The sequence below is a fragment of the Primulina tabacum genome, chromosome 7, assembly GCF_025594145.1.
Source record: "Primulina tabacum isolate GXHZ01 chromosome 7, ASM2559414v2, whole genome shotgun sequence".
NCBI lineage: Eukaryota > Viridiplantae > Streptophyta > Magnoliopsida > Lamiales > Gesneriaceae > Primulina > Primulina tabacum.
The window spans coordinates 10,870,799-10,895,343 of record NC_134556.1 but is presented as its reverse complement, the minus strand read 5'-3'; the positions used below and the strand labels follow the sequence as shown (position 1 = coordinate 10,895,343).

Genomic DNA, 24,545 nt, shown 5'->3' with positions numbered 1-24,545 from the left:
ATGGCTGATAACAGAGAGAATGACCGACAGATGCCGCCTGAGGTTATACCAATCAGAGATCACTTCCGACCAGTGATCAACAATCATTATTCTGGAATTGCCCGAGGGACCATCAACGCAAACAATTTCGAACTGAAGCCCGCCCTGATCAATATGGTTCAACAAAACCAGTTCGCTGGAACTGCTACTTCAGATCCTCACGTTCACCTGAGAACCTTCTTGGAAATCACAGATACGGTAAAAATTAATAATGTTCCTGGCGATATTATTAGATTGCGTTTGTTTCCATTTTCTCTTAGGGACCAAGCTAGAGGATGGCTCCAATCATTGCCACTGGGGAGCATCACGACATGGCAGGAGCTGGCGACAAAATTTCTGGCAAAGTACTTTCCCGCTGCAAAGTCTGCACAGTTGAAGATTGAGATTAGCACGTTCAGGCAGACTGATTTTGAGCAATTGTATGAGGCATGGGAAAGATATAAGGAGTTGTTGAGGAGGTGCCCAAATCATGGTTTTGAAGACTGGGTACAAATCGAGCTTTTCTATAATGGATTGAATGGTCAGACGCGTACAACTGTTGATGCAGCGGCAGGTGGCACAATCTTCGCCAAATCTCCTACTCAAGCCTATGACTTACTTGAGCAGATGACTATTAATAGCTACCAATGGCCGTCTGAGAGGGCAGGAGTACCGAGGACAGCTGGAGCTTATGCTGTGGATCCTATCACATCACTCACTGCACAAGTATCAGCATTGACTACACAGATAGCGACTATGAATAAAGTGAGTACATCAAAGACTGAGGGAGCATCGTTTGTTGTTGAAGAATCGCAAATTGCTGAAGAAGTGCAATACATCAACAACAAGAATTTTGGAAGCTATGGAGGATATCGAGGTAACTCTCCCCTTAATACTTATCATCCGGGACTGAGGAACCATGAGAATTTTTCATATGCAAACAATAAGAATGTATTGAATCCTCCACCGGGGTTCAATACATCAAATGGGGATGGGAAGCCATCATTTGAGGACTTGGTTGGGACATTAGTTTCTGAATCTGGTAAGAGGATGTCTAGGACTGAGTCTAGGCTTGACGACCTTGAGACACACATGGCGAGTATTGGTGCTACCTTGAAAATCCTTGAATCGCAAGTGGGGCACATAACGAAGCAACTCACGTCTCAACAGTCAGGCGCTGTACAAAAGAATGCAGACCCAAATCTGAGAGAGGTGAATGCCATTTTTATACAGCATGAAGAGATTGGAGTAGTAAGCAAAGAAGAGAAAGTTGATCAGCCGACTCCAAGCAAAGGGAGTCGAGGTAAGAAAGGTAAGAGTTATGATTTTGATCAACGCATTGATATTTATTTACTTCCCTACCCCCAAAGATTTTTACAATTGAAGGCTGAGTTTCAAAAGAAAAAAGGTCTTGAAGATCTCAAGAACCTACACTCTAACATTCAGTCTGCAGAGCAGGAAGAGGTGGCATTTACTGGAGGAGATGATAAGGGCGGGAAAGGAAATCTTCCTAAGAAGCTACAAGACCCTGGGGAATTTGTTGTACCATGTGAAATTGGAAGTCAATCGGTGAAAAAAGCTATTTGTGATTCAGGAGCGAGTGTGAACATAATGCCAAGTTTCCTTTACGAGAAACTTGGATTGAGCAAGATGAAGCCCACGGGGCTAAGTTTACAAATGGCAGATAAATCGATCAAGACACCGCTGGGTATTGTGGAAGATGTTGAACTTAAGATTGATAAAACAAGGCTCCTTGCAGATTTTGTGGTGCTTGACATGGGGAACAGTCAGAATGTTCGTGCTATTTTAGGACGACCATTTTTGGCTACTGCTGGAGCCGTCATTGATTTGAGACAAGGAAAACTGACCATGGCGGTTGATGGTCAAAACATAGAACTCAAGGCTTCCAAGATATCATACGATCCACCATGAACAAGATTGGTATAGTCGGGCTGATGACGTTAAACCAGGCGCTGTGTGGGAGGCAAACCACAATTTATTTTCTTTAGCATTCATTTTGTTTTTATTATTTTATTTTACGTCCTTAGTTGTTAATTTTACCCACCACCAGATCTATCACCGCCGCAGCCCATGGACATGGATGACACAGATGCTGCGGACAACATCTCGAGCGCCCGAGTTTTGACACTCGTGCGCGAGGTATGTGTTGTCGTGTTCTTTATTTCTATACGTTGAGGACAATGCATACTTTAAGTTTGGGGGAGGGTAAAATTGCGTTGCTTGTTAGAATTTTTAGAATTTTTCTGCAAATTTTTTGTTTTATCGCTCAGTAGTTAGTTTGATTTTTTTTATTTATTGCATGCTAGATTTGTTAGGTAGAGTCATGGATAAGAAAAATGTGTGGCCGATGATGAAAATTGAATTGTGGTCCTGAAGTTTATATGTGTTCATGATAACTTAGGAGTCACAAATATTTTGCACTGTCGTGTTTATTGATACTATTGTTGCTCAGAGACAAGTTGTATGCCTATGATGCTAAATAGACGACGGATATCTGATTTTTGGTAATTCTTGCATGACATTGATTGACACTTTCACAAACATAGAAATGATCTAGGCAGTTTTTCACAATATCTTTGGGCCTTTGTTCTTTGTTTACTGTCAATTGTAACCCTTTGAGCCTCGAAAGTTTTTGAGATGCTTAAGAGTTCTTTTGTGCATGCCTTGTATATCAATTTTTTGTTGAACAAATGCAGATGATTAGTTGGTATGAGATGATTAATGGATTGACGGTAATCTAGAACTTGTTTGAGCACTTTTCGAGGCGAAATACGGATAATATGTGACATAGGAATGATTTAGGCGATCTTTGAAACCGTTGAGCCTTCGAGCCTACCAAATGAACATGAAATATCCCTAGTGTCCCATTTTGAGCCTACTGAAAAATCAAGTGGTGTGTGTCAATGACATACAATTAGCCCCCACTTGTATCTATTCTATATCCCACAGCAACTACCAAATGAAGCTTATACACTTATTTTCCTACCTGCTTTTGAGAAAAATAAATTCATTGGTGTTGTAATGATTCAAATGCTCCTTGAAAAGAAAAAGAAAAAGTTAAAGTGTGCGAAAAGGAGTTGGCAAAGAAAAGAGGAAGAAAAAACAATGAAAAGAATCACACAAAAGTGGTGAAAAAGAAAAAATTGGAAAATGGAGGATATGATTGGGAAGAAAACAATAAAGAGATGGTGAATGAAATGCTAGCGAAATTGACGAAGATTCGATTATTTCTCTCAAATTTTGAATTCCATACCTTTTATTGTAGCCATGAGCCGTGGCCTAACGTTACAAGCCTACAAGACCTATTAATCTTGTCACATTTATCCAATATACTAGTGGAGAAAAGTTGTTCAAGTCAAGCCTATGGATACCTGAAAAACATTGTCAACGAGTATAGACTTTAATCACTTGCATGCAAGCATCTCATGGTGTGATTTCATCTTTGGTATAATTCCGTTGAATATTCATCGAGCCAATTAATCACCAATAAAGTCCTATGTGATCTATGAATGTGAATTTGTATTTTGATGAAGTGTGAGTTGAACTAAACTGAGTATTTCTTGATTCTGTAAGGCAAATGGGCATTATGACTCTATTTGAGCATTCGATTGGGTAAATAAACATTGACATATCACATACTGCACGGGACTCTTGGGAAATCATGAATACATGAAATAAGATAAGTCGGAGGCCAATATCACTTTTCGCATATCCATGACTGTAGTAGTTTGCGTTAATTTTTCCCTTCTTTATTAGCTTTTATTCTATTTTGCTCGGGAATAGCAAAAGTTCAAGTTTGGGGGGGTTTTATAAGTGCAAGATTTGCACTTAATTTATATTGGAATCCATTTTGAATTATGCTTGTTTCGAACAGAATTATGCGTTTTGGTTTGTTTTGATTGTCTTTTCAGGAATGGAGAAAATAGCGACACGAAGTCAAGTGGACCAAGAAAATGACATACCGCGCAACCGAGAGCACACCAACAGACAGTGGTGCGCGCGCGATCGCGCCACATCACGCGCAGCCGCGCGCGCAAAGATGAGTCACCCGAGCAGAACATCGCGCGCCATCGCTCCAACTCTCGCGCACCCGCGCGCAAGTACGAGCCAACAAGCAGACGCCTACGCGCCATCGCGCCAGTTCTCGCGCTACCCGCGCGCACACATGCACGGCCAGACACAGCAGCTCGCGTGCCACCGCGCCATTTTCACCGCCACCGCGCGCGCGCCGCGTCTCAGAATAATATATAAGGTGCGAGTAGGTCAATCTGAGGAGACACGCCGTTTTAGACGAAAATATAGGGAGAAGACTCGGACCGAAGGCGAGACGAAGGCAAGACACGCGAAGATCGATTACAAAGATGAAGAGCGACGAATCTGGGGACAGAGACGACACTTCGGATTTGTTATCTGTCTTTTGCATTTCTATTTTCTCATATGTCAATGTCTAAAACTTTGAACATGCGTCGTTTTTATTTCGATTTCGTGATGAACTAATCTCCCATTCTAGAGAATGATGTAGCTTAGTGGACACGATGATTTGACGTGGTTATTTTATAAGATTGAATTCCATTTCATGTTTACTTGTGTTTCTCTGTGTTTATTGCACTGCAATTTACTGGCCATAAATTGTTTGTTGTTTGATTAATTCTACAACTCGGGAGAGGGACTAGGATTATAGATCATTAGAACACATCGTTAAATGTTTATAGCGTTCGGAAGGCGTATAACTTTAGCGAGGCTTAGTAAGAACGTTGTTTGCATTTATCTATGAAACTTAGATTCTAATTAGAAATAATTGAATCGAAGTTGATAGATACAGTTATTCGTCACTTGGGAAAGGGGGAATAACATAACCTAAGTGTTCTTGGCCATTAAATAATTGGAATTCAGGAATATAAATTCAACTGTGAATATTTATCGTGGAAACTTTGTGAAATCATTTCTCTAGATATTCTCTCATTATTATTTCTCAATTCGGTGATTTAATTAATTCATTATTTTCAATTAATTCGTTCAAAAAACCCAACCTTTTATTTGTTTTTTCTAAATAAATTTGAGACTATTTTAATTACGACCATTGATATACATTTTTTATACACACTCCTCGTGGGATCGATATCTGTACTCTAACCAGTACTAAAACTTGACACCGTACACTTGCGGTAGTGAAAACTCGCAACACCAAGCCTAGGTCGAGCCGCACGCCCTCCTTCCCCTATCCGAACCCTTACATGCCCAAATTCCATGAAAACCCTAGGACTCTGCCCCTCACCATGCACGGCCCCTTCTTGTTCGAGTGTAGCCCTCATGTTGTCCCTTAAGTGACACTTTTTCCTAGCCCTTTAATATCTTATATTGGTAGCATCACCCTTGAGAATCATAACACGACTTATGCACGAATAAAAGCATCAAAACTTTGAAAATATTCGTCAATACATTAAGAGACTTTTACTCAATTATTTTTCATGCTAAAATAAACAAAGCATGCATAATATGGTTTGAATGATACGTCAAAGGAGTTTAGAAACGTGCCTTTGCATTTTAGAACACTCGAATATACGATAGTTGGCGTAGGGCGCGGAGAAGGACGAACGAGCAACGACGAATCCTTACTTTCTCCTCCTCAAGTTTTCGAAATATGGTGTGTGAAGTGGACGGCTGAATGGCTCTAAAAAAGACCTAGGATTTCTCTTTTTTTATATAGATTTTAATTTGCATGTTAATGGGCTTAGGTTTTGGGCCTTTAAGTTTAGGATAAATTGAGCCTACTAATCTTAGATAATTTAGGCCCAATTGATAAGTGCAAGATTTGCACTTAATTTATATAACAATCCATATTGAATTATGTTAGTTTCGAACGGAATTATGCGTTTTTGGTTTTGTTTTGTTGTCGTTTCAGGAAAGGAGAAAAGAGTGCACATGAAACCAAGTAGAGTCAAGAAAACAAAGTGCCATGAAGCCCTCGGACAAAACCTCAGCGCGTAGCCGCACGTGATGATATGCAAGAAGATCGACAGAAAGGCGCGCGCGACCGCGCCACTTCACGCGCAACCACGCGCGCCAGATAAAGCTCACTGACCTGAGAAGCACGCGCGACCGCGCGACTTCACGCGCAACTGCGCGCACGCAGAAACAAGCGAGAGACCAGAAGCTCGCGCGCCACCGCACGAGATCATGCGCAACCTGCGTGCAGCGTCCAGAAATTTTATAAATTTACGTGGATCCTAGGTTAAAGGGGGATTCAGCCGTCTTGGGAGAAAAAAGCACACGAGAGCCAAAGAGCACAGGCACGAAACGGAAAGAAGCACGAAGACGAAGAACAACGAATCTGGGGACGGAGACGCCACTTTTGATTTGTCATCTCTTCTTTCGCTTTCTAAATTTTAGTGTGTTGCGATGTCTAAAATGTTGAACATGTCTTGTTTTAGCTTGGATTTCTTGATGAACTAATTCTGCAGTCTAGAGAATGATGTAGCTTTGTGGATACGATAATTTGACGTATTTATTTTATATGATTGAATTCCATTTTATATTTAATTGTGTCTCTTTGTGTTTATTTCTACTGCAATTTACTGGACCATAAATTGTGTATTGTCTGATTAATTCTACAACTCGGGAGAGGGACTAGGATTATAGATCATTAGAGACACATCGTTGAATGTTTATATCGTTCAGAAGGCGTATAACTTTAGCGAGGCTTAGGTAAGAATATTGTTTGCATTTATCAATTAAACTTAGATTTTATTAGGATTAATTGAATCGAAGTTTGATTGATACAATTTATTCGTCACTTGGGAAAGGGAGAATAAAATAATTAAGTATTCTTGATCATTAAATAATTGGAATTCATGAATATAAATTTAACTGAGAATAAATATCGTGGAAACATGGTGAAATCATTTCTCTAGATACATTCTCTCATTGTTATTTCTCAACACGGTGATTAGATTAATTATTTTTTTTCTATTAATTCGATTAAGCAAACCAAATCTCTTTTGATTTTTCTAAATAAAGTTGAGAATATTATAATTACAAGTATTGATATAATTTTAGTTTACACTACTCGTGGGATCGACACTCATACTCAAAACTTCATTTTTACTAAAACTTGACACCGTACACTTGCGGTAGTGAAAACACACTAACAAGTTTTTGGCGCCGTTACCGGGGAGTGTCAAATTTGAATTTATATCAATATTATTACCAATTAGTCTAGATTTTAATTTAGAGATTTTATTTTATTTTATTTTATTTTTATTGTGTTGTTCATTTTCTTTGCTTGGCAGTGCATGTTAAGATCGCACAGCCCTGATCTGCTTATTTTTTATCCAGAGATCGAAAGAACTGCGAGAAGACTAAGAAAAGCGAGAAGGGAATAAATCCAAGCAATTGCTGAAAACAGAGAGGACGCGAGATATAACCCGCCAGACGTTATACCTATCAGAGATCACTTCAGACCATTGATCAACTCACATTATTCTGGCATTGCTCGGGGGACCATAAATGCCAACAATTTCGAGTTGAAGCCTGCACTGATAAATATGGTTCAACATAACCAATTTGCGGGAACTGCCACTGCTGATCCTCACGTTCATTTGATGACTTTCCTGGAGATCACGGATACGGTAAAAATTAATATTGTTCCTGATGATATTATTAGACTGTGTTTGTTTTCCATTTTCTCTTAGGGACCAAGCAAGTGGATGGCTCCAATCACTTCCGTTGGGGAGCATCACAACGTGGTAAGAGTTGGCAACAAAGTTCCTTTATAAATATTTTCCCCCTGTAAAGTCTGCGCAGTTGAAGATTGAGATTAGTACGTTCAGGCAGACTGACATTGAGCAGCTCTATGAGGCATGGGAAAGGTACAAGGAGTTGTTGCGGAGGTGCCCGAATCATGGTTTTGAAGACTGGGTACAAATTGAGCTTTTCTATAACTGGTTGAATGGTCAGACACGGACAACGGTAGATGCAGTGGCAGGTGGCATGATCATTTCCAAGTCTCCTGTTCAAGCCTATGACTTGCTTGAGCAGATGATTATTAATAACTACCAATGGCCGTCTGAGAGGTCAGGAGTACCGAGGACAGCTGGAGTTGATGCTGTTGATCCTATCACATCACTCACTGCGCAAGTATCAGCATTGACTACACAGATCGCAACTATGAATAAAGTGTGTACATCAAACACTGAGGGACCATCGTTTGTTGTTGAAGAATTGTAAATTCCTGAAGAAGTGCAATATATCAACAACAAGAACTTTGGAGGCTATGGAGGATATCGAGGTAACCCTCCCCCTAACACTTACCATCCTAGTTTGAGAAACCATGAAAATTTTTTTTACGCAAATAATAAGAATGTATTGAATCCTTCCACCGGAGTTTAATACATCAAATGGGGAAGGGAAGCCATCATTTGAAGACTTGGTTGGAACATTTGTTGTTGAATCTGGTAAGAGGATGTCTAGAACTGAGTCTAGACTGGACAACCTTGAGACACACATGGCGAATATTGGTGCTTTCTTGAAAATCCTTGAATCGCAAGTGAGACAGATAACGAAGCAACTCACGTCTCAACTGTCAGGAACAGTACAAAAGACTGCAGACCCAAATTTGAGAGAAGTGAATGTCGTTTTTATACAGCACTGAGGAGATTGGAATGATGGAAGTAGAAGAGAAAAAAGTTGATCATAAACCTAGCTGGGAGGATAAGCCGACTCCAAGCAAAGGGAATCGAGGTAAGAAAGGTAAGAGTTATGATTTTGATCAATGCATTGATATTTCCTTACTTCCCTATCCCCGAAGATTTTTACAACTGAAGGCTGAGTTTCAAAAGAAGAAAGGTCTTGAAAATCTCAAGAACCTACACTCTAACATTCAGTCTGCAGAGCAGGTAGAGGTGGCATTTACTGGAGGAGATGATAAGGGGAGGCAAGGAAATCTTCCTCAGAAGCTGCAAGACCCCGGGGAATTTGTTGTACCATGTGAAATAAGGGGTCATTTAGTGAAAAAAGCTATATGTGACTCAGGAGCGAGCGTGAATATAATGCCAAGTTCTCTCTACGAGAAACTTGGATTGAGCAAGATAAAGCCCACATGACTAAGTTTACAAATTGCAGATAAATCGATCAGGACACCGTTGGGTATTGTGGAAGATGTTGAACTTCAGATCGACAAATTGAAGATTCGAGCAGAGTTCCTGGTACTTGACATGGAGAATAGTCAGAACATTCACGTCATTCTAGGACGACCATTATTGGCTGCTGTTGGAGCCGTCATTGACGTGAAACGAGGAAAGATGACCATGGAAGTTGAAGGTCAACTGGTGGCAATAAGAGCATCCAAGAAATCATACGACCCACCATGAACAGGATTAGTGACAGTCGGGCTGATGACAATAAACCAAACGCTGTGTGGGAGGCAACCCACATTTATTTTTTGCATTCATTTTGTTTTTTTTATTTGATTTCAATTCTTTAGTTGTTAATTTTAATTTTCTCTAGTCAAGTATTAATTTAAGTGTTTTTTTTTTTTTGAAGATTTATGCGTGCCACCGCGCGACATCACGCGCAGCCGCGTGCGCTCAATTATTGCGGGAGGACAGAATGGCGCGCGCGGGCGTGCCACTTCACGCGCTTCCGCGCACCATGTACAATTTTTTCTTTTATATATCCTACCTCACGAATTTACTATCATATTTTCCTTCCTCACAAACTCCACCGCCTCCTTCACCCTTCCTTACAAACACTCACCTCCATATACTTAAATCCTCTCCAACATAAACACTCCATCCTCTCCACCAATTCCAACTCAAAAACTTCCACAAACCTTCAACTCCAAAAACACTCATCATCTAAACTCAACCCCCACTCAACATCTCCACACCACAACCTCCAGCGCCACCGTCGCTAACCAGACTGGCCACCACAGTACCCACCACCAGATCTACCACCGCCGCAGCCCATGGATGAGGATGATGAAGATGTTGCGGACAAAAACTTGAGCAATGAGTTCTGACACTCGTGCGTGAGGTATGTGTTGTCACATTTATAGTTTAAATTATACATTGAGGACAATGAATACTGTAAGTTTGGGGGGTCATTTGCTTTGCGTATTGATTGTTTGAGTTGTTAATTCATTGTTAGTTTAGTTATTTTCTGCACAGTAGCTAGAATTTTCGTATTTCGCAGTAGTAAAAAAAATATTTATTTATTTATTGCTTGCTAGTTTTGTTAGGAAGAGTCATGGATACGTCATTGTATGGCCGATGATGAAAATGAAATCGTGGTTCTAATGCATATATGTATTCATAATGACTTGGAAGTCACAAATATCCTTGCACGGTAATGTTTGTTGATACTATCAATGCTTGGAGATAATTTACATACCTGTGATGCTAAATAGACAATAGAGATCTGAATTTTAGTATTTCTCACATGACATTAACTGACATATTTGCAAACACAGAAATGACCTAGGCAATCTTTCTCAATGTCTTTGGGACCTGTTTCATTGTTATTATCGTTCGTTAGCCCATTGAGCCTTGAGTAGATTGAGATGCTTGATTTTTCTTCATACACCTATCTCATAAATCTTTTTTTATTGAAAAATGCATGTGATTGGGTTGTATGAGTTAACCTATGGATTGACGGAAAACTAGAACTTTCTTGAACACTTTTCGAGGCGAAATACGAATAATATGTGACATAGGAATGATTTAGACAATCTTTGGAACCGTTTGAGCCTTCGAGCCTACCAAATAAACATGAAATATCCCTAGTGCCTCATTTTGAGCCTATTTAAAAAAAATCAAGTGGTGTGTGTCCATGACATGCAATTAGCCTCCACTTATATCTATTCTACATCCACAACAACTACCTAATAAAGCTTATACACTTATTGTCCAATCTAATTTTGAGAGAAATAAGTTCATGGGTGTTGTAATGATTCATATACTTCTTGAAGAGAAAAAATGTGCAAAAAGAAGTTGAGAAAGAGACTGAAAAGAAGAAAAAAACAATCAAATGAATGAATCAAAAAGTGGTGAAAAAGGAAAATATGGGAAATGGAGTATCTATTGAACCAAATAATCACCAATAAAGTCCTTTGATATCTGTGTAAGTGAATTTGTATATTAATGAAGTGAGTTAAACTGAACTGAAAATCTCTTGAGCTTATAAGGCTAGTGGGTGCTGTAAATTTATTTGAGCATTTGATTGGGTAAATGAACATTACATATCACACACGCACGTGACTCTTGAGTGATTATGAATTACATAAAAATGGATTAGTCGGAGGCCAAGATCAATGGTTGCATATCCATGACTGTTAGTCGTTATCATTACTTGTTGATTAAGTTCCTGTTTTAATTTCATTTTGCTCGTGACTAGCAAAAATTCAAGTTTGGGGGGTTTGATAAGTGCAAGATTTGCACTTAATTTATATAAGAATCCATATTGAATTATGTTAGTTTCGAACGGAATTATGCGTTTTGGTTTTGTTTTTGTTGTCATTTCAGGAAAGGAGAAAAGAGTGCACACGAAACCAAGTAGAGTCAACAAAACATAGTGCCATGAAGCCCTCGGACAGAACCTTGCGCGCAGCCGCGCGCTATGATATGCAAGAAGATCGACAAAAAGGCACACGCGACCGCGCCACTTCACGCGCAACCACGCGCGCACAGATAAAGCTCATTGACCTGAGGAGCACGCGCAACCGTGCGACTTCACGCGCAACCGCGCGCACGCAGAAACAAGCGAGAGACCAGAAGCTTGCGCGCCACCGCACGAGATCATGCGCAACCGCGCGCGCAGCATCCAGAAATTTTATAAATTTGCATGGATCCTAGGTTAAAGGGGGATTCAGCCATCTTGGGAGAAAAAGCACACGAGAGCCGTAGAGCACAGGCACAAAATGGAAAGAAGCACGAAGATAGATCACGAAGACGAAGAACAACGAATCTGGAGACGGAGACGCCACTTTTGATTTGTCATCTCTTCTTTCGCTTTCTATATTTTAGTGTGTTGCGATGTCTAAAATGTTGAACATGCCTTGTTTTAGCTTGGATTTCGTGATGAACTAATTCTGCAGTCTAGAGAATGATATAGCTTTGTGGATACGATAATTTGACGTATTTATTTTATATGATTGAATTCCATTTTATATTTAATTGTGTCTCTCTGTGTTTATTTCTACTGCAATTTACTGACCATATATTGTGTATTGTCTGATTAATTCTACAACTCGGGAGAGGGACTAGGATTATAGATCATTAGAGACACATCATTGAATGTTTATATCGTTCGGAAGGCGTATAAATTTAGCGAGGCTTATGTAAGAACATTGTTTGCATTTATCAATTAAACTTAGATTTTATTAGGATTAATTGAATCGAAGTTTGATTGATACAATTTATTCGTCACTTGGGAAAGGGAGAATAAAATAACTAAGTGTTATTAGTCATTAAATAATTCATGAATATCAATTTAAATGAGAATAACTATCGTGGAAATTTGGTGAAATCATTTCTCTAGATACTTTCTCTCATTGTTATTTCTCAACTCGGTGATTAGATTAATTCTTTGTTTTCTATTAATTCGATTAAGCAAACCAAATCTCTTTTGATTTTTCTAAATAAAGTTGAGACTATTATAATTACAAGTATTGATATAATTTTAGTTTACACTACTCGTGGGATCGACACTCGTATTCAAAACTTCATTTTTACTAAAACTTGACATCGTACACTTGCGGCAGTGAAAACACACTAACACCAATAACACCTATTTAATTGATAAATAAAAATTTATAAAAAATTAGTTTTCAGATATAGTACTTTTGATCTTTTAAAGTCCTTCGTTTTCCGCAAAACCGGCTTCCCGGATAATAATAGAGCTTATCTCGTAAAATAATTTGAACTCTACCATTTTTAGAAAAATTTAATCATATAAATAAGCCTTGAAAATATTTATTGAAAAATATTTATTTTATCTTGGTCGTGATCGGCCTCCATTCCCCAACCTATTGTCGAATATTCAGGTAAAATCTACAGTTTTCATAAAATCATGCAATTAGACCATTAACCATATAATATACGTCATGTAAGCATTTAAAATTAAATAAAACAATTAAGCAATTTAATCCATTTGCATGCATGTGTTTACATGGGTTGACTTTTGGACGTTACAAAGAGTATCTAATTCGAGTCTATTAATACATGATTTTACTCCCTAAATACTAAAATTCAATTAATTTTTTATGTCAAAGTATATAGTTTGAAGTTAATATTGACTGGCCTTTGATGATGACATTCATGATGTAAAAATGTGATACCTAAATTAATACAAATAATACATAATTCGAGTCCAGAAATACTTGATTTTACCCTTTTTACCGATTTAGGTATCATATTTTAACTTCATAAATGACAAATAAAAAGTCGCTCAATATTACTTAAACTATATTTTTTTATATCCCAAAATAATAAAAATTGAGTTTTAAAAAGGTAAAATCAAGTATATGTGAAATCGAATTAGGTACTATTTGTACCTATTTATATACCACATTTGAATTCACAAATCTCATCATTAAAAATAACTCAATATTAACTTCAAACTATATATTTTGACATCCTCAAATAATCGAATTTGAGTATTTAAAGGGTAAAATCAAGTATTTGTGGGCTCGAATTATGTATTATATTTATTAATTTAGGTGTCACATTTTTATTTCACGAATGTTATCATCAATGTCACTCAATATTAACTTCAAACTGTATTTTTACATCCTCAAATAATCAAAAATAAGTATTTAGGGAGTAAAATCAAGTATTTTTATATTCGAATTAGATATTCTTTGTATCAATTTAATTATCACATTTTAACTTAACAAATGAAATTTTCAAAAGTCATTCAATATTACTTGAAACTATATTTTTTTACATCCCAAAATAATAAAAATTAAGTTTTAAAGGGGTAAAATCTAGTATATATGAGATAGAATTAGGTATTGTTTGTACCAATTTAAGTATCACATTTTCAATAGGTATTGTTTGTACCAATTTAGGTTTCACATTTTCAATTCACAAATCTTATCATCAAAAGCCACTCAATATTAACTTCAAAGTATATATTTTGACATCATCAAATAATCTAATTTGAGTATTTAAAAGGTAAAATCAAGTATTTGTGGACTCGAATTATGTTTTACATATATTAATTTAGATATCACATTTTTACTTCACGAATGTCATCATCAGTGCCACTTAATATTAACTTTAAATTATATTTTGATTTTCCCAAATAATTGGATATGAGTATTTATAGGGTAAATTCAAGTATTTGTATACTCTAATTAAATAATTTTTGTACCAATTTATGTATCACATTTTAACTTTACAAATTAAACCATCAAAAGTCACTCAATATTACTTGAAATTCAAACATTTTCTTACACATTTAAAGTATTCAAATAGCTAAATTAAATATCTGGAACCCCAAAATAGATACGTTATCGGTCAAAATAAGTATGTTTTCTAATTCCATGATGAGTGAGAAACTGTGTTTTTTCAAAAATTAGATAAAATGAATAAGTCATCTTAATGCATTTTCAAGGAAAAGGCCAATAATTATTGAATTTATGGTAATCGCTCGAAGATTCAGTATTGTCTTACTCATTTTGAGTATTCATATAGGCAAGTTTAAGCATCTAAAACTCCAAAATAGATACTTTGTAGATCAAAATAAGTACTTAATCTTATTTCATGACGAGTGATGAAATATGTTTTTTTTAAAAAATAAAATAACATGAATAAGTCATCCTAATAGATTTTTCATGAAAAGACCAACAATGACTGAATTAGTAGTGATTACTCGAAAATATTTTTTTTATATATTTGGAGTATTCAAATAGCGAAATCAAGTATCTGAAATCCCATAATAGGTACTAATTTGGTAGATTGAGAAAACACAATTATTTTGGTGAATAAAATTATATATTTATTTAAATAATAAAAAGGCAAAAAATGTAAATTTGTCTTTGTAAGGAAGTTAAAACTAAGTTTCTAGTATTGTCATTTATTGATTACTGAATTTTAAATCAAAGATACACGGAAGTATTTTCTTTTCAAATTTACCCCTTCTATATTCAATTCCATTTAAATGGGTTTTATAGGTTCACAAAAAAATGTGCAAATTCACTAAAAATGAGCCTACAAAAGTCACGCCATGTTTTATAGTCACTAACACATGAATACACATTTCTAGTTAATAAACATTATTTAAAAATTAAGGAAAATTAAATTATTTGAATTATATATTTCATGTACAAATGGTAAATTTTACTAAAACTCTATAATATGTTCATATTCATCACAAGTATGGACATCCTCGGACACTATTAGAAATACTCATATCGAATTTTATTCCTTAAAAACTAAACGTGTTAATTATGATTATTATATAATGTGCATATTTTATTTCTTCGAAATCTATAAAGTTATCAAATTAAAGGTTAGTTTGGTTGGCATGATAAAAGGGTGATTGGTGAGTAATCACTCATCATCACATGTTTGGTATAAGTATTGGTACTCTCAATTATCTTGTGGGCTATCACATGGCCCGTGTATGGCCCGCACTGTACATATTACATGGGAGATTAACAATTACATCTTGTCCAAGTGATTCTTTATACAACCCAAGGACAATAATATATAATTCTTGTTTTACCCTTTAATAACAAGTATGAACTAAATTTATACATATGATTTAATAATATTTATGATAAGAATTCAATATAAATATTAAATTATAAAAGTTTACGCAATAAAATATAATTGTAAAATTTTAAAAATCGTCTTAATCACAGCTTATGGATTTACTACTCACTGTTTAAATTTTAATTATTTTTCAAATTATATAATTCAAAATAATAATAATAATAATAATAATAATAATAATAAATAAGATGTAAAATAATAATACTAATAAATGAGAAGATACAAATTAATATCAATAATATAAAATTAAATAATGATAAAAAAAATTAATTAAATTAATAAGAAATTATTGAATAATAAAATTACTGATTAATTATAATTATAATTATAATTAATGTTGAAACTATAATTAAATTATTGATTAAAATAATATATCATTAATTATAAGGAGAATAATTATTATATAAAAAATAATTTTAGAAAATAAAGAAAATGAATTATTATTATTAATATCAGGATTTGTATAATAAAAAAAGTTATTAATAAATAATAAGAAATAAATTTTTGATAAATAATAACAGTTACGAGTCGGAAGAAGAATAATTAGTAAAATAAAAATGAATTAGTAACAAAATAATAAGAAATAATCAACGTAAAATCAACAAAATTCATTACAAGTAACAAGAAATAATTATATAATAAATATTAACAAGAAAAAAAGATAATAATGAATGATATTTAATGAATAGGTAATAAATAATATTAAAAATAATAAGAATTAATCAAATATTTTTTAAAATTATTTATTTGTTTATTATTATTATTATTATTATTTTATTTTCTATTATTTATTTATTTTTTGTTTATGTTTATTATATTTAGGTAAGGTGATTATATACACATATTGAGGATATTTTGGTCATTTCAAGATAATACACAAAATTAATCTATAATTTTAAAATCATACCAAACATCGTATATTTTATCTCACTATATTATTTATCATCATCTCTCATTTTTTAATCACACTAATTAGTAATCTTTTAGTTATCATATCATACACATCAAACATAGCCTTAAAGTATAACATATGCGAGTGAGTTTGACTAAACTATGGTCGCCGAGTCGTATGATTCTAAAATACCACGCAATCTACGGCTTGCTCGACGTGGTGCAGGCCGTCCAGATTTTGACATGTGTCAATTTTCGACACATGCATGTGTAAGAAATGTTGATTATCTAGACTCGTGATTTCTCTTTTTCCTTTCTTGTTTTCCGAAATTTGTTTTTAATTCGTGAGATACGACGTTACGATTATAGTAATTAATATTGTACTCATTCTCTATATAAAGCTGTATAATTTTCATTATACGGTGTCGAGTAATCTCTCTCATCGGATACAAAAATCGCAAACCCTCGCATGAAAATATCGCTCTTGTTCTTCGATCTCGGAAAAGGTTCATACTTCCTTGCTCGTTTGCGAAGCTATATTTGGATATGCTAATTCTAATCGAGGTTCCAAGAACCATTGTCTTCTCCGAATGTGTGAAGACGATGTGAAAAATAAAGACAATGGAATTGTTCTAAACAAAGAACGAGGTATCATATCACAAATTTTTTCCCAAAATTTTATTTTATGTGGGAAAATCTTTAATTAATTTTACTTATTATTTAATGTGCTACGTTTAAATGTTTTTATTTAATTGAATAATTATTGTTTCATAACTGTTTTCCTTACAAACACATCAATATATAATAGACCTAACATCATGTTTGGACGTTCGATCGTGCGCTGTGAAAATCATTTTAACTCTTCTTGCGCATCACGTTTCAACGGCAGTTACGTATTATTAATTGAGTAGTTCTCTTGTGAGACGATCTCACGAATCTTTATCTGTGAGACGGTTCAACCCTACCGATATTCATAATAAAAAGTAATACTCTTAACATAAAAAGTAATACTTCATGGATGGCCCGAATAAGAGATTCGTTTCACAAAATACGACCCGTGTTACACAAGTTTTTGTCTAATTAATAAAACATCATTCTAAAATCCTAAATAAATCATGAATTATATAGTTTTATATTATTTTTAAAAAAAAAACATTTCATTTGTCAAGTCTATATTTAAGCAATCATGTAAAATATGTGGTTTCTCGCATCATAAATAAGAGTAAATTTAATGTGAGATAAGTCGATTATATTTTGAAAAAAAAAATTTGACATAAAAAATCACATTTTTTCGTGAGTTTAAGATATTTGTCTCCTAAAATAAAAAGATGGTCTCAAGAGAGTACTTCTTAAAAAAAAGTTTAAAAGATCTCATTGTATTAATTCATTTTTCCTTTCCAAAAAGAAAATACAGCTATATTAAATCAACCAAAATCTCCTCTTTGACCAGAATGAGAAACTTTGTTTTAAATTTAATTAATACATAATCTTAACCCAATGATTTTCACCAGATAAATTAATTTATTAAATTTTCCATAGGATTTTGTACTTTTTTCACCAAATCTTCCACAAAATCCCCACTGATTCATAAATTTTCATGTATTCCATTTTGGAAAAAAAAAATCCCTTATTTTGTTTATTTAAGAATTAATCCTGAGGAATCAAATTGTATTAATCGGACTTAACATTACATAAAATTTAGGAAATAAAAAATAAAATAATAGTAATTTCCAAGCTTGTTTTCCAACTGTTCTTTTTTTTATATTACAAATTTGAACTTTTTATATATATATAAAAAAAGTTCAAATGTATGCTCATTCACATCTAATAAAATAAATTATATCACCATTTAAAAAAAAAAGAAAAAGAAACGATCCTCACATAAAATTAAAATCGAATTTTCTATATTCATGGATTAAATTTAATCAAGTATATAACATAATCGTAATTTTTTATACTATTTTTTTTATTTAAAAAAAGCATGTTTCCCCATAGCGGCAATCTGCAAAATACAGAAAATGAAATTATATTTTTTTTGTCATATAAGCTGCGATAAATTACCTTAATATAATTGTACCTAAAAATTTATGGAATGTGGTAAATCTGACAAGAACTGCTTGTAATAAATATTCACAAATTTCATCGGATTTTTTAAATTTATCAGTGTTACTGTGTGAAACAATTGACCGAGACAAAAAGCCAAACAGCTTCAACTCTATATAAAGCCAAGCCAAGCCAAGAACATACCTCAAACACCCAGAAATCAAGAAACAGTAGAAATATAATGCATTATAATATATAGTTGTCTGGTTTAAAGTATGGGAAACACTTGGTCTAATCGTACTTTGCTGAAGAGATTATTCATAAACAAAGCTTCAAAATCAAGAATTTCGAGTTTGCATTTTATGTTATTTGTCGTGGATTGCTGATAAAGAGAGTTTTGGTTTTTTTTCCTTTTCACGTACAAACACGCACCTCTCTCTCTCTCTCTCTCTCTCTCTCTCTCTCTCTCTGAAATAAAGGAAACCAGACCGCTGTAGAGAAGTTTTAATGTCTACCACAATTCTTGAAATTATATCTTTTTTCTACGAAGGACTGAACACTTGTTTCTTCCTCTCGAACTTTCTTTGATTAGCTAGTGTTTGTTGCCCATTTTTACTTACCAGGGAAGAAGAAAGGAACCTGCATTTTTAGTCCTTCTTCTATGAGTCCATTGTTGTATGTGAAAATCAGCCCTTTTCAGATCTATCGTCAATTCGCCTTTTAATTCACCTCATTGTGTTATTGTTCGCTTCTGTTTGTTGTTTTTGGCCGAATAAAATGAGCAAAGAAGAGTTCTTGAAGATTCAGGTACTCGTTCTCTAACAAATTTTCATTTAATATTAGTGTGCGAAATGTGTTTTGGCTTTATGGACCTTGCTTGTGGCGAACTCAAGATCTTTAATGTCATTTTTCACTTTTAGTGGTTGCTTCTGGCTTTGATTATGGCTTCTGAATGACAAAGTTGTAAGCTTTACCCTGTCGTCGTTTCTTTGGCTTTGATTTTTTTTTTTTTTTTACTTGCAGACTTGTGTTCTTAAAGTCAATATACACTGTAATGGTTGTAAGCAAAAAGTGAAGAAAATCCTGCAGAAGATTGATGGTACGTTCCCTATATCTACGCACAATTCGTTGTCATATTCTTATATTTGTTTTGTAATCTAATCCATGCCAAAAGAACTCAAATGTTTGTGCGTACGTATATTTCTCCGAAAATCACTGTATCCAGGAGTTGTACCTACGAATACCTGAAAATGGTTGTGGGAAAAACATAATTTTGTTTGAATTTGGCATAAGTTTTACAAATTTTGAGTGTGCGAATTGTGTTTGTATCCTAGGTGTGTACACCATAAACATTGATTCAGAACAGGGGAAGGTTACAGTGTCTGGAGATGTCGATCCATCTATACTGATCCAGAAGCTTACCAAGAACGGGAAACATGCAGAATTGTGGGGTGCATTGAATGTGAGCAATAATACTCAAAGCCAGCTTAACGATCAGCAGAAGGCATTGCAAATTGAGCAAGCAAAATGTGCCAACAACAAAGGGCAGAATCAGAAAGGTGGCAACAGCCAACAAAAAGGTGGTCCTCCGGCCGGCCAACTTCCTCAGCTTCAACAGATGAAAGGGTTTCAGGATCCGAAAATGCCGCCACAGTTAATGAAGGATCTGAAGATGCCACCACTTAACAAGGACCAGAATCAGAAATCTGTGAGGTTTAACTTGCCTGAGGATGAAGATTTGAGTGATGATGAAGAGGATGACAACGATGAGTTGGATGATGATGATTTGGAGGATGCTCCATTGAATAAGATGAAGCCGATGATGGGTAATGGCCAGGGTGGTCCACAGATGCCGAAAATGCTGACGAGTAACATGATGGGAGGAAATATTGGAGGAAATGGAGGTGGAAAAGCCAAGGGTGTTGGTGGTGGTGGAGGTAACATTCCGGTTCAGATGAATATTGGCAGTGGTGGAGGAGGCGGTGGAAATGGTGGCAATAAAGGTAATAATGGAAACAACTATGCTAATAACCAATCCCAAGGTGGTGGGAAGGGTGGGAAGAAAAGTGGTGGCCAGCCTCAAGGAAGCAAAAATGGTGGTGGTGGCGGCGTCGTTGGAGGAGGCGGTGGTGGTCAGTTCAAGCTAGGTGCTGGCTCTGGCGGCGGCGGCGGCGATGGTGCGGCCAATGGAAACAACTTTATGGCAAATGTGGCCAATAAAGGAGGTGGAACGCCAAATATGATGGGCATGAATCCTGGTGGTAGTATGGGGCTAATGGGCAGCCTCCCGGTACGCCCGGCAGGCCAAATCAGCAATCTTGCCGCAGTTCAAGGCCTACCTACCTCGGCCATGAACACCAGTGGAGGCGGTGCAGGCTCCGGATACCTTCAAGGTGGCCCCCTCCCCGAGCACCTGGCTCGAAACCCTTACTATCAGCAGCAACTAGCAGCTATGATGATGAACCAGCAACAGACCAATGGTAACGAGAGGTTCCAGCCGATGATGTATGCCCCGCCTCCACCAGACGTAAATTACATGCCGCCGCCTCCTTATCCCCCAAATTACATGCCGCCGCCTCCTTATCCCCCACACCCGTATCCATATGCTCCTCCACCCGGCGGCCGGACCGACCATTACACCATGTTCAACGAGGAAGACACGTCGAGCTGCAGTGTCATGTGAAGATCAATAATACAGATACCAAAACTGAGGCCTGATTCTACTCTTTTAAGTTTTTGACTTGTCACTAGTCTTGATGATATGCCATAATATACATAGAAATTGCGTTTACTTTGGTTTTCTTTTTTCTGAATCTCAACCTTAGATTTAGTGTCGATAATAATCTTTATTTGTTTGGAAACATTAATGAAATAATAAAAAAATGGGATTTTGAGTTTTTCTTGAGAATTGAATTTTCAGTTGTTGTGGGTGTTTGGTGATTTTAGGACATGTCCAACCCACGCCATTTTGGCGCAGGAGAGATCCCCTCTGCCCCATATTTGGCGCAGGGAAGTTTCTTTTTTTTTTTAAATTTTTTTTTTTGTTTTTTAATTATAAATATTTAAGAATTATAAATATTATTTATCTAATCATATGATATATTATTATATTAATTCAATAATTAGATATATTTAAATAATATTTTTTTATTATTTTAATAAATAGATATTTAATAATAAAAATTAAAATATCTAATTATATAAATGAAACGATCTCGATTTTTGTTTTTTTTTTCAAACCATAAATTCTAAATTACTAAATAAAATAATTTAACAATTTAAATCTCAAGTGCATAAAACAAAATACTAAATCATCACCTAACCAAAACTTCCTAAATTGACCTTTAAAAAGATCAACTAATAATAAATAAAGCATAAAAATATTTCTAATAAAAATCATGAACATAAATCTTTAAATCATAAATCTAATAAGCTAGTACGGAAACATAAAGGCCCTCGGGTGTGTACTGCTGCACTCGATCGACTCAATCGTCACCGCCTCCAAAAATCATCAAATCCTGCATCATACAAACCTAGTGAGTCTAAAAACTCAACGCGTTCTAAACATGGATAGCAAATAATACATATACATTCACATGCATTTAAAAATCATATTTTTATTTAAAATAATCTTTTGAACATAAATAAACCATTAAAAATCATTTAAGTATAATTAAATCATAAATAGTAAAATCATTTTAAAATAACTTTAAGCATAAATAAATCATTTTAAAAATCATTTAAAAATAGCTTTAATCATCATCATAAATCATATATCATAAAAATCATTTTTATCATAAGCTTTCAATCATATATCATTTTGGGTGAACTTTGATCTTTGAAAGTGACTAGCTTTTATTCTTTGGTCGACTGCAGTCTTAGCTCCACATGGTCCATGGGGGGTGCACTAGGCTCCACCATGGAAATACGATCGTTGGGGTTCCCTCGGGGGCCTTTTCCTATAGACGGGTTCCCTCGGGGGCCTTTTCCCAAACATGGGTTCCCTTTAGGGCCTTTTCCCGTAAATAGGTTCCCTCTGGGGCATTTTCCCCTCACGTTATCCCCACAAAATCATATATCATAAATCATATCTTTTGTCACAGTCAATTCACATTCCTCAAAATATTTTTCTTTTTCTTTTAAAATCATAAAATACGACAACTTTCCAAAAATAGCATTTTAAACTGTATAAATTGCACAGATTTAACATAAATCATAAAAATACATATTATCATCAAAATCATCATTTTAAATCATATAATATCATTTAACATTCGTTATGATCCTTCGGGACGCTGCCAAGCGTTTATGAATTTTCCTAAGTGTAAAAAGACCGTTTTGCCCCTGGACGTAAAAATTCTCGAATTTATCTTTTTCTGACTTTTAATGACATGGGATTATTCTAAATAATTATTTAAGCTTACATGAATTTTCTCATATTTTTATTTGGCTTAAATCGATGACTTTTAAATTAATCTTTAAATAAGACATATTAACGCGTTTTAATCCCGAATTAAATCAAACCTTAATATAAAATTCCCAAATTAAAAAAACTTAGACTTTTATTAATTATTTAAGCTTAAACCTAATTTTCCATAATTTTATAAAACTTAAAACTAGGTGTTTCAATTAATTCGTTAATTAGTGTTTCGTACGGCGATTAAATCCCGAAAAATTCCAAAACTCATTATTTTGATCCCAAATTTTAAACATAATATTTTTAGTATTTATTCTACCCTTTCAAGTCATGAGCCACACCCGTGGACCCATGGACTCAATTTCAATTCTTAAATTCGAAATATTGACATCTAATCAAAACGACCTAGCCATCTCCCGATTTACTCGAGCCGCGCCCGAGCCACCTTGAGCCAAACCCTAGATAACCCTCCTAGGTACCCTCCTGACCAAGCCCGGTCCAAAGAACAAGCCCCTAAGTCGCTCAAACTCTCCTGGACAAAAGCACCCCAAACCTGCATGTGTGTGAGCGTGAGTTCCTTGGTGCAATAGGACTCCTTTCTAGCCTAGGCCCCTTCCAGCCGAGCTACCACTGAGCCGACACGACCCTAACCATCCCTGGACCACGGCCAGCCCCTACCCAGACCAGCCCAAGCCCTGAACCCAAGAGGCGAAGCACATAAATCAGAACATCATCCTGCGCGCTCCACCTGCTGCCTTGTTTCCCTCACGTTTCCATCTTCGCTTCGAGCCAGACACCAGGCCAACCGCTCCAGCCCCTGGCCCGTACCCCTGCCAATTGCCTCTGGACCCTGATGGACCTACCTAGCTTGCCCTTAGCCCCGCTGCAGCCCTCTCTCGTAGCCCAGCAGTACACACGCATGGGGGAGAGTCCCACTTCACGTGGACTCTTCCCCAGCCCCTAGCTCGAAGCCTAGCCGCCCTAGGACCCAACCCAGCCCTAGAACAAGACCACCCTAACCCTGAACCAGCCCTGATCGAGCCCCTTGACCCCATGCATAAGGACCGAACCCTTGAACCCCAACAAGCATACACACACTTTTGAATAAACTCTCGGCCCATCTTTTCTTTTCCTCCCCTTCGGTTCCAGCTTGTTTTCTCAATTATTTATCATGTTTTGGTCAAGTTTTATTCATATATCATCCTACCTTGGCAGCGTATCGTTGGATAAAAAAAATCGTTTTTCGAATAAACGTAAAATCGTTAAAACTTTGAAAATTCGTATTGTAACGTAAAATAATCGAACCCATGTATTTTTCATGCATAATCAAATAAAACACACATATTATGATTTGTGTGATGTTTAAAAGAGTTTAGAAA

General features: G+C 35.5%; 3 protein-coding genes across 3 annotated transcripts; all 3 read left to right on the top strand.

Moving 5' to 3' along the window:
• LOC142550561 (uncharacterized) lies at positions 1–1,950 on the top strand. Its single transcript, XM_075659635.1, has 4 exons — positions 1–237; positions 358–465; positions 565–895; positions 1,049–1,950. Exons 1-4 carry the CDS (start codon positions 1–3, stop codon positions 1,948–1,950), a joined length of 1,578 nt encoding a protein of 525 aa, XP_075515750.1.
• Positions 1,951–8,666: 6,716 nt separating this feature from the next.
• On the top strand, positions 8,667–9,407 carry LOC142550560 (uncharacterized). The gene is made up of 2 exons (XM_075659634.1): positions 8,667–9,060; positions 9,160–9,407. The coding sequence occupies exons 1-2, from the start codon at positions 8,667–8,669 to the stop codon at positions 9,405–9,407; spliced, it is 642 nt and encodes a 213-aa protein (XP_075515749.1).
• Positions 9,408–18,999: 9,592 nt separating this feature from the next.
• Positions 19,000–21,432, top strand: LOC142551139 (heavy metal-associated isoprenylated plant protein 32-like). Its single transcript, XM_075660200.1, has 3 exons — positions 19,000–19,556; positions 19,773–19,848; positions 20,084–21,432. The coding sequence occupies exons 1-3, from the start codon at positions 19,527–19,529 to the stop codon at positions 21,430–21,432; spliced, it is 1,455 nt and encodes a 484-aa protein (XP_075516315.1). The 5' UTR covers positions 19,000–19,526.
• Positions 21,433–24,545: the final 3,113 nt, after the last annotated feature.

What these genes read in the sequence shown, in the direction of transcription:
- LOC142550561 (XM_075659635.1), top strand. Translation starts at nt 1, where the DNA reads ATGGCTGATAACAGAGAGAATGACCGACAGATGCCGCCTGAGGTTATA. An exon ending in TCTTGGAAATCACAGATACG is followed by an intron (nt 238 to 357) that starts GTAAAAATTAAT and finishes ACGACATGGCAG; the next exon opens with GAGCTGGCGACAAAATTTCT. An exon ending in AAGCTATGGAGGATATCGAG is followed by an intron (nt 896 to 1,048) that starts GTAACTCTCCCC and finishes TTGGGACATTAG; the next exon opens with TTTCTGAATCTGGTAAGAGG.
- LOC142550560 (XM_075659634.1), top strand. Translation starts at nt 8,667, where the DNA reads ATGTCGTTTTTATACAGCACTGAGGAGATTGGAATGATGGAAGTAGAA. An exon ending in TTTAGTGAAAAAAGCTATAT is followed by an intron (nt 9,061 to 9,159) that starts GTGACTCAGGAG and finishes TACAAATTGCAG; the next exon opens with ATAAATCGATCAGGACACCG.
- LOC142551139 (XM_075660200.1), top strand. Translation starts at nt 19,527, where the DNA reads ATGAGCAAAGAAGAGTTCTTGAAGATTCAG. An exon ending in AAGAGTTCTTGAAGATTCAG is followed by an intron (nt 19,557 to 19,772) that starts GTACTCGTTCTC and finishes TTTTACTTGCAG; the next exon opens with ACTTGTGTTCTTAAAGTCAA. An exon ending in AATCCTGCAGAAGATTGATG is followed by an intron (nt 19,849 to 20,083) that starts GTACGTTCCCTA and finishes TTTGTATCCTAG; the next exon opens with GTGTGTACACCATAAACATT.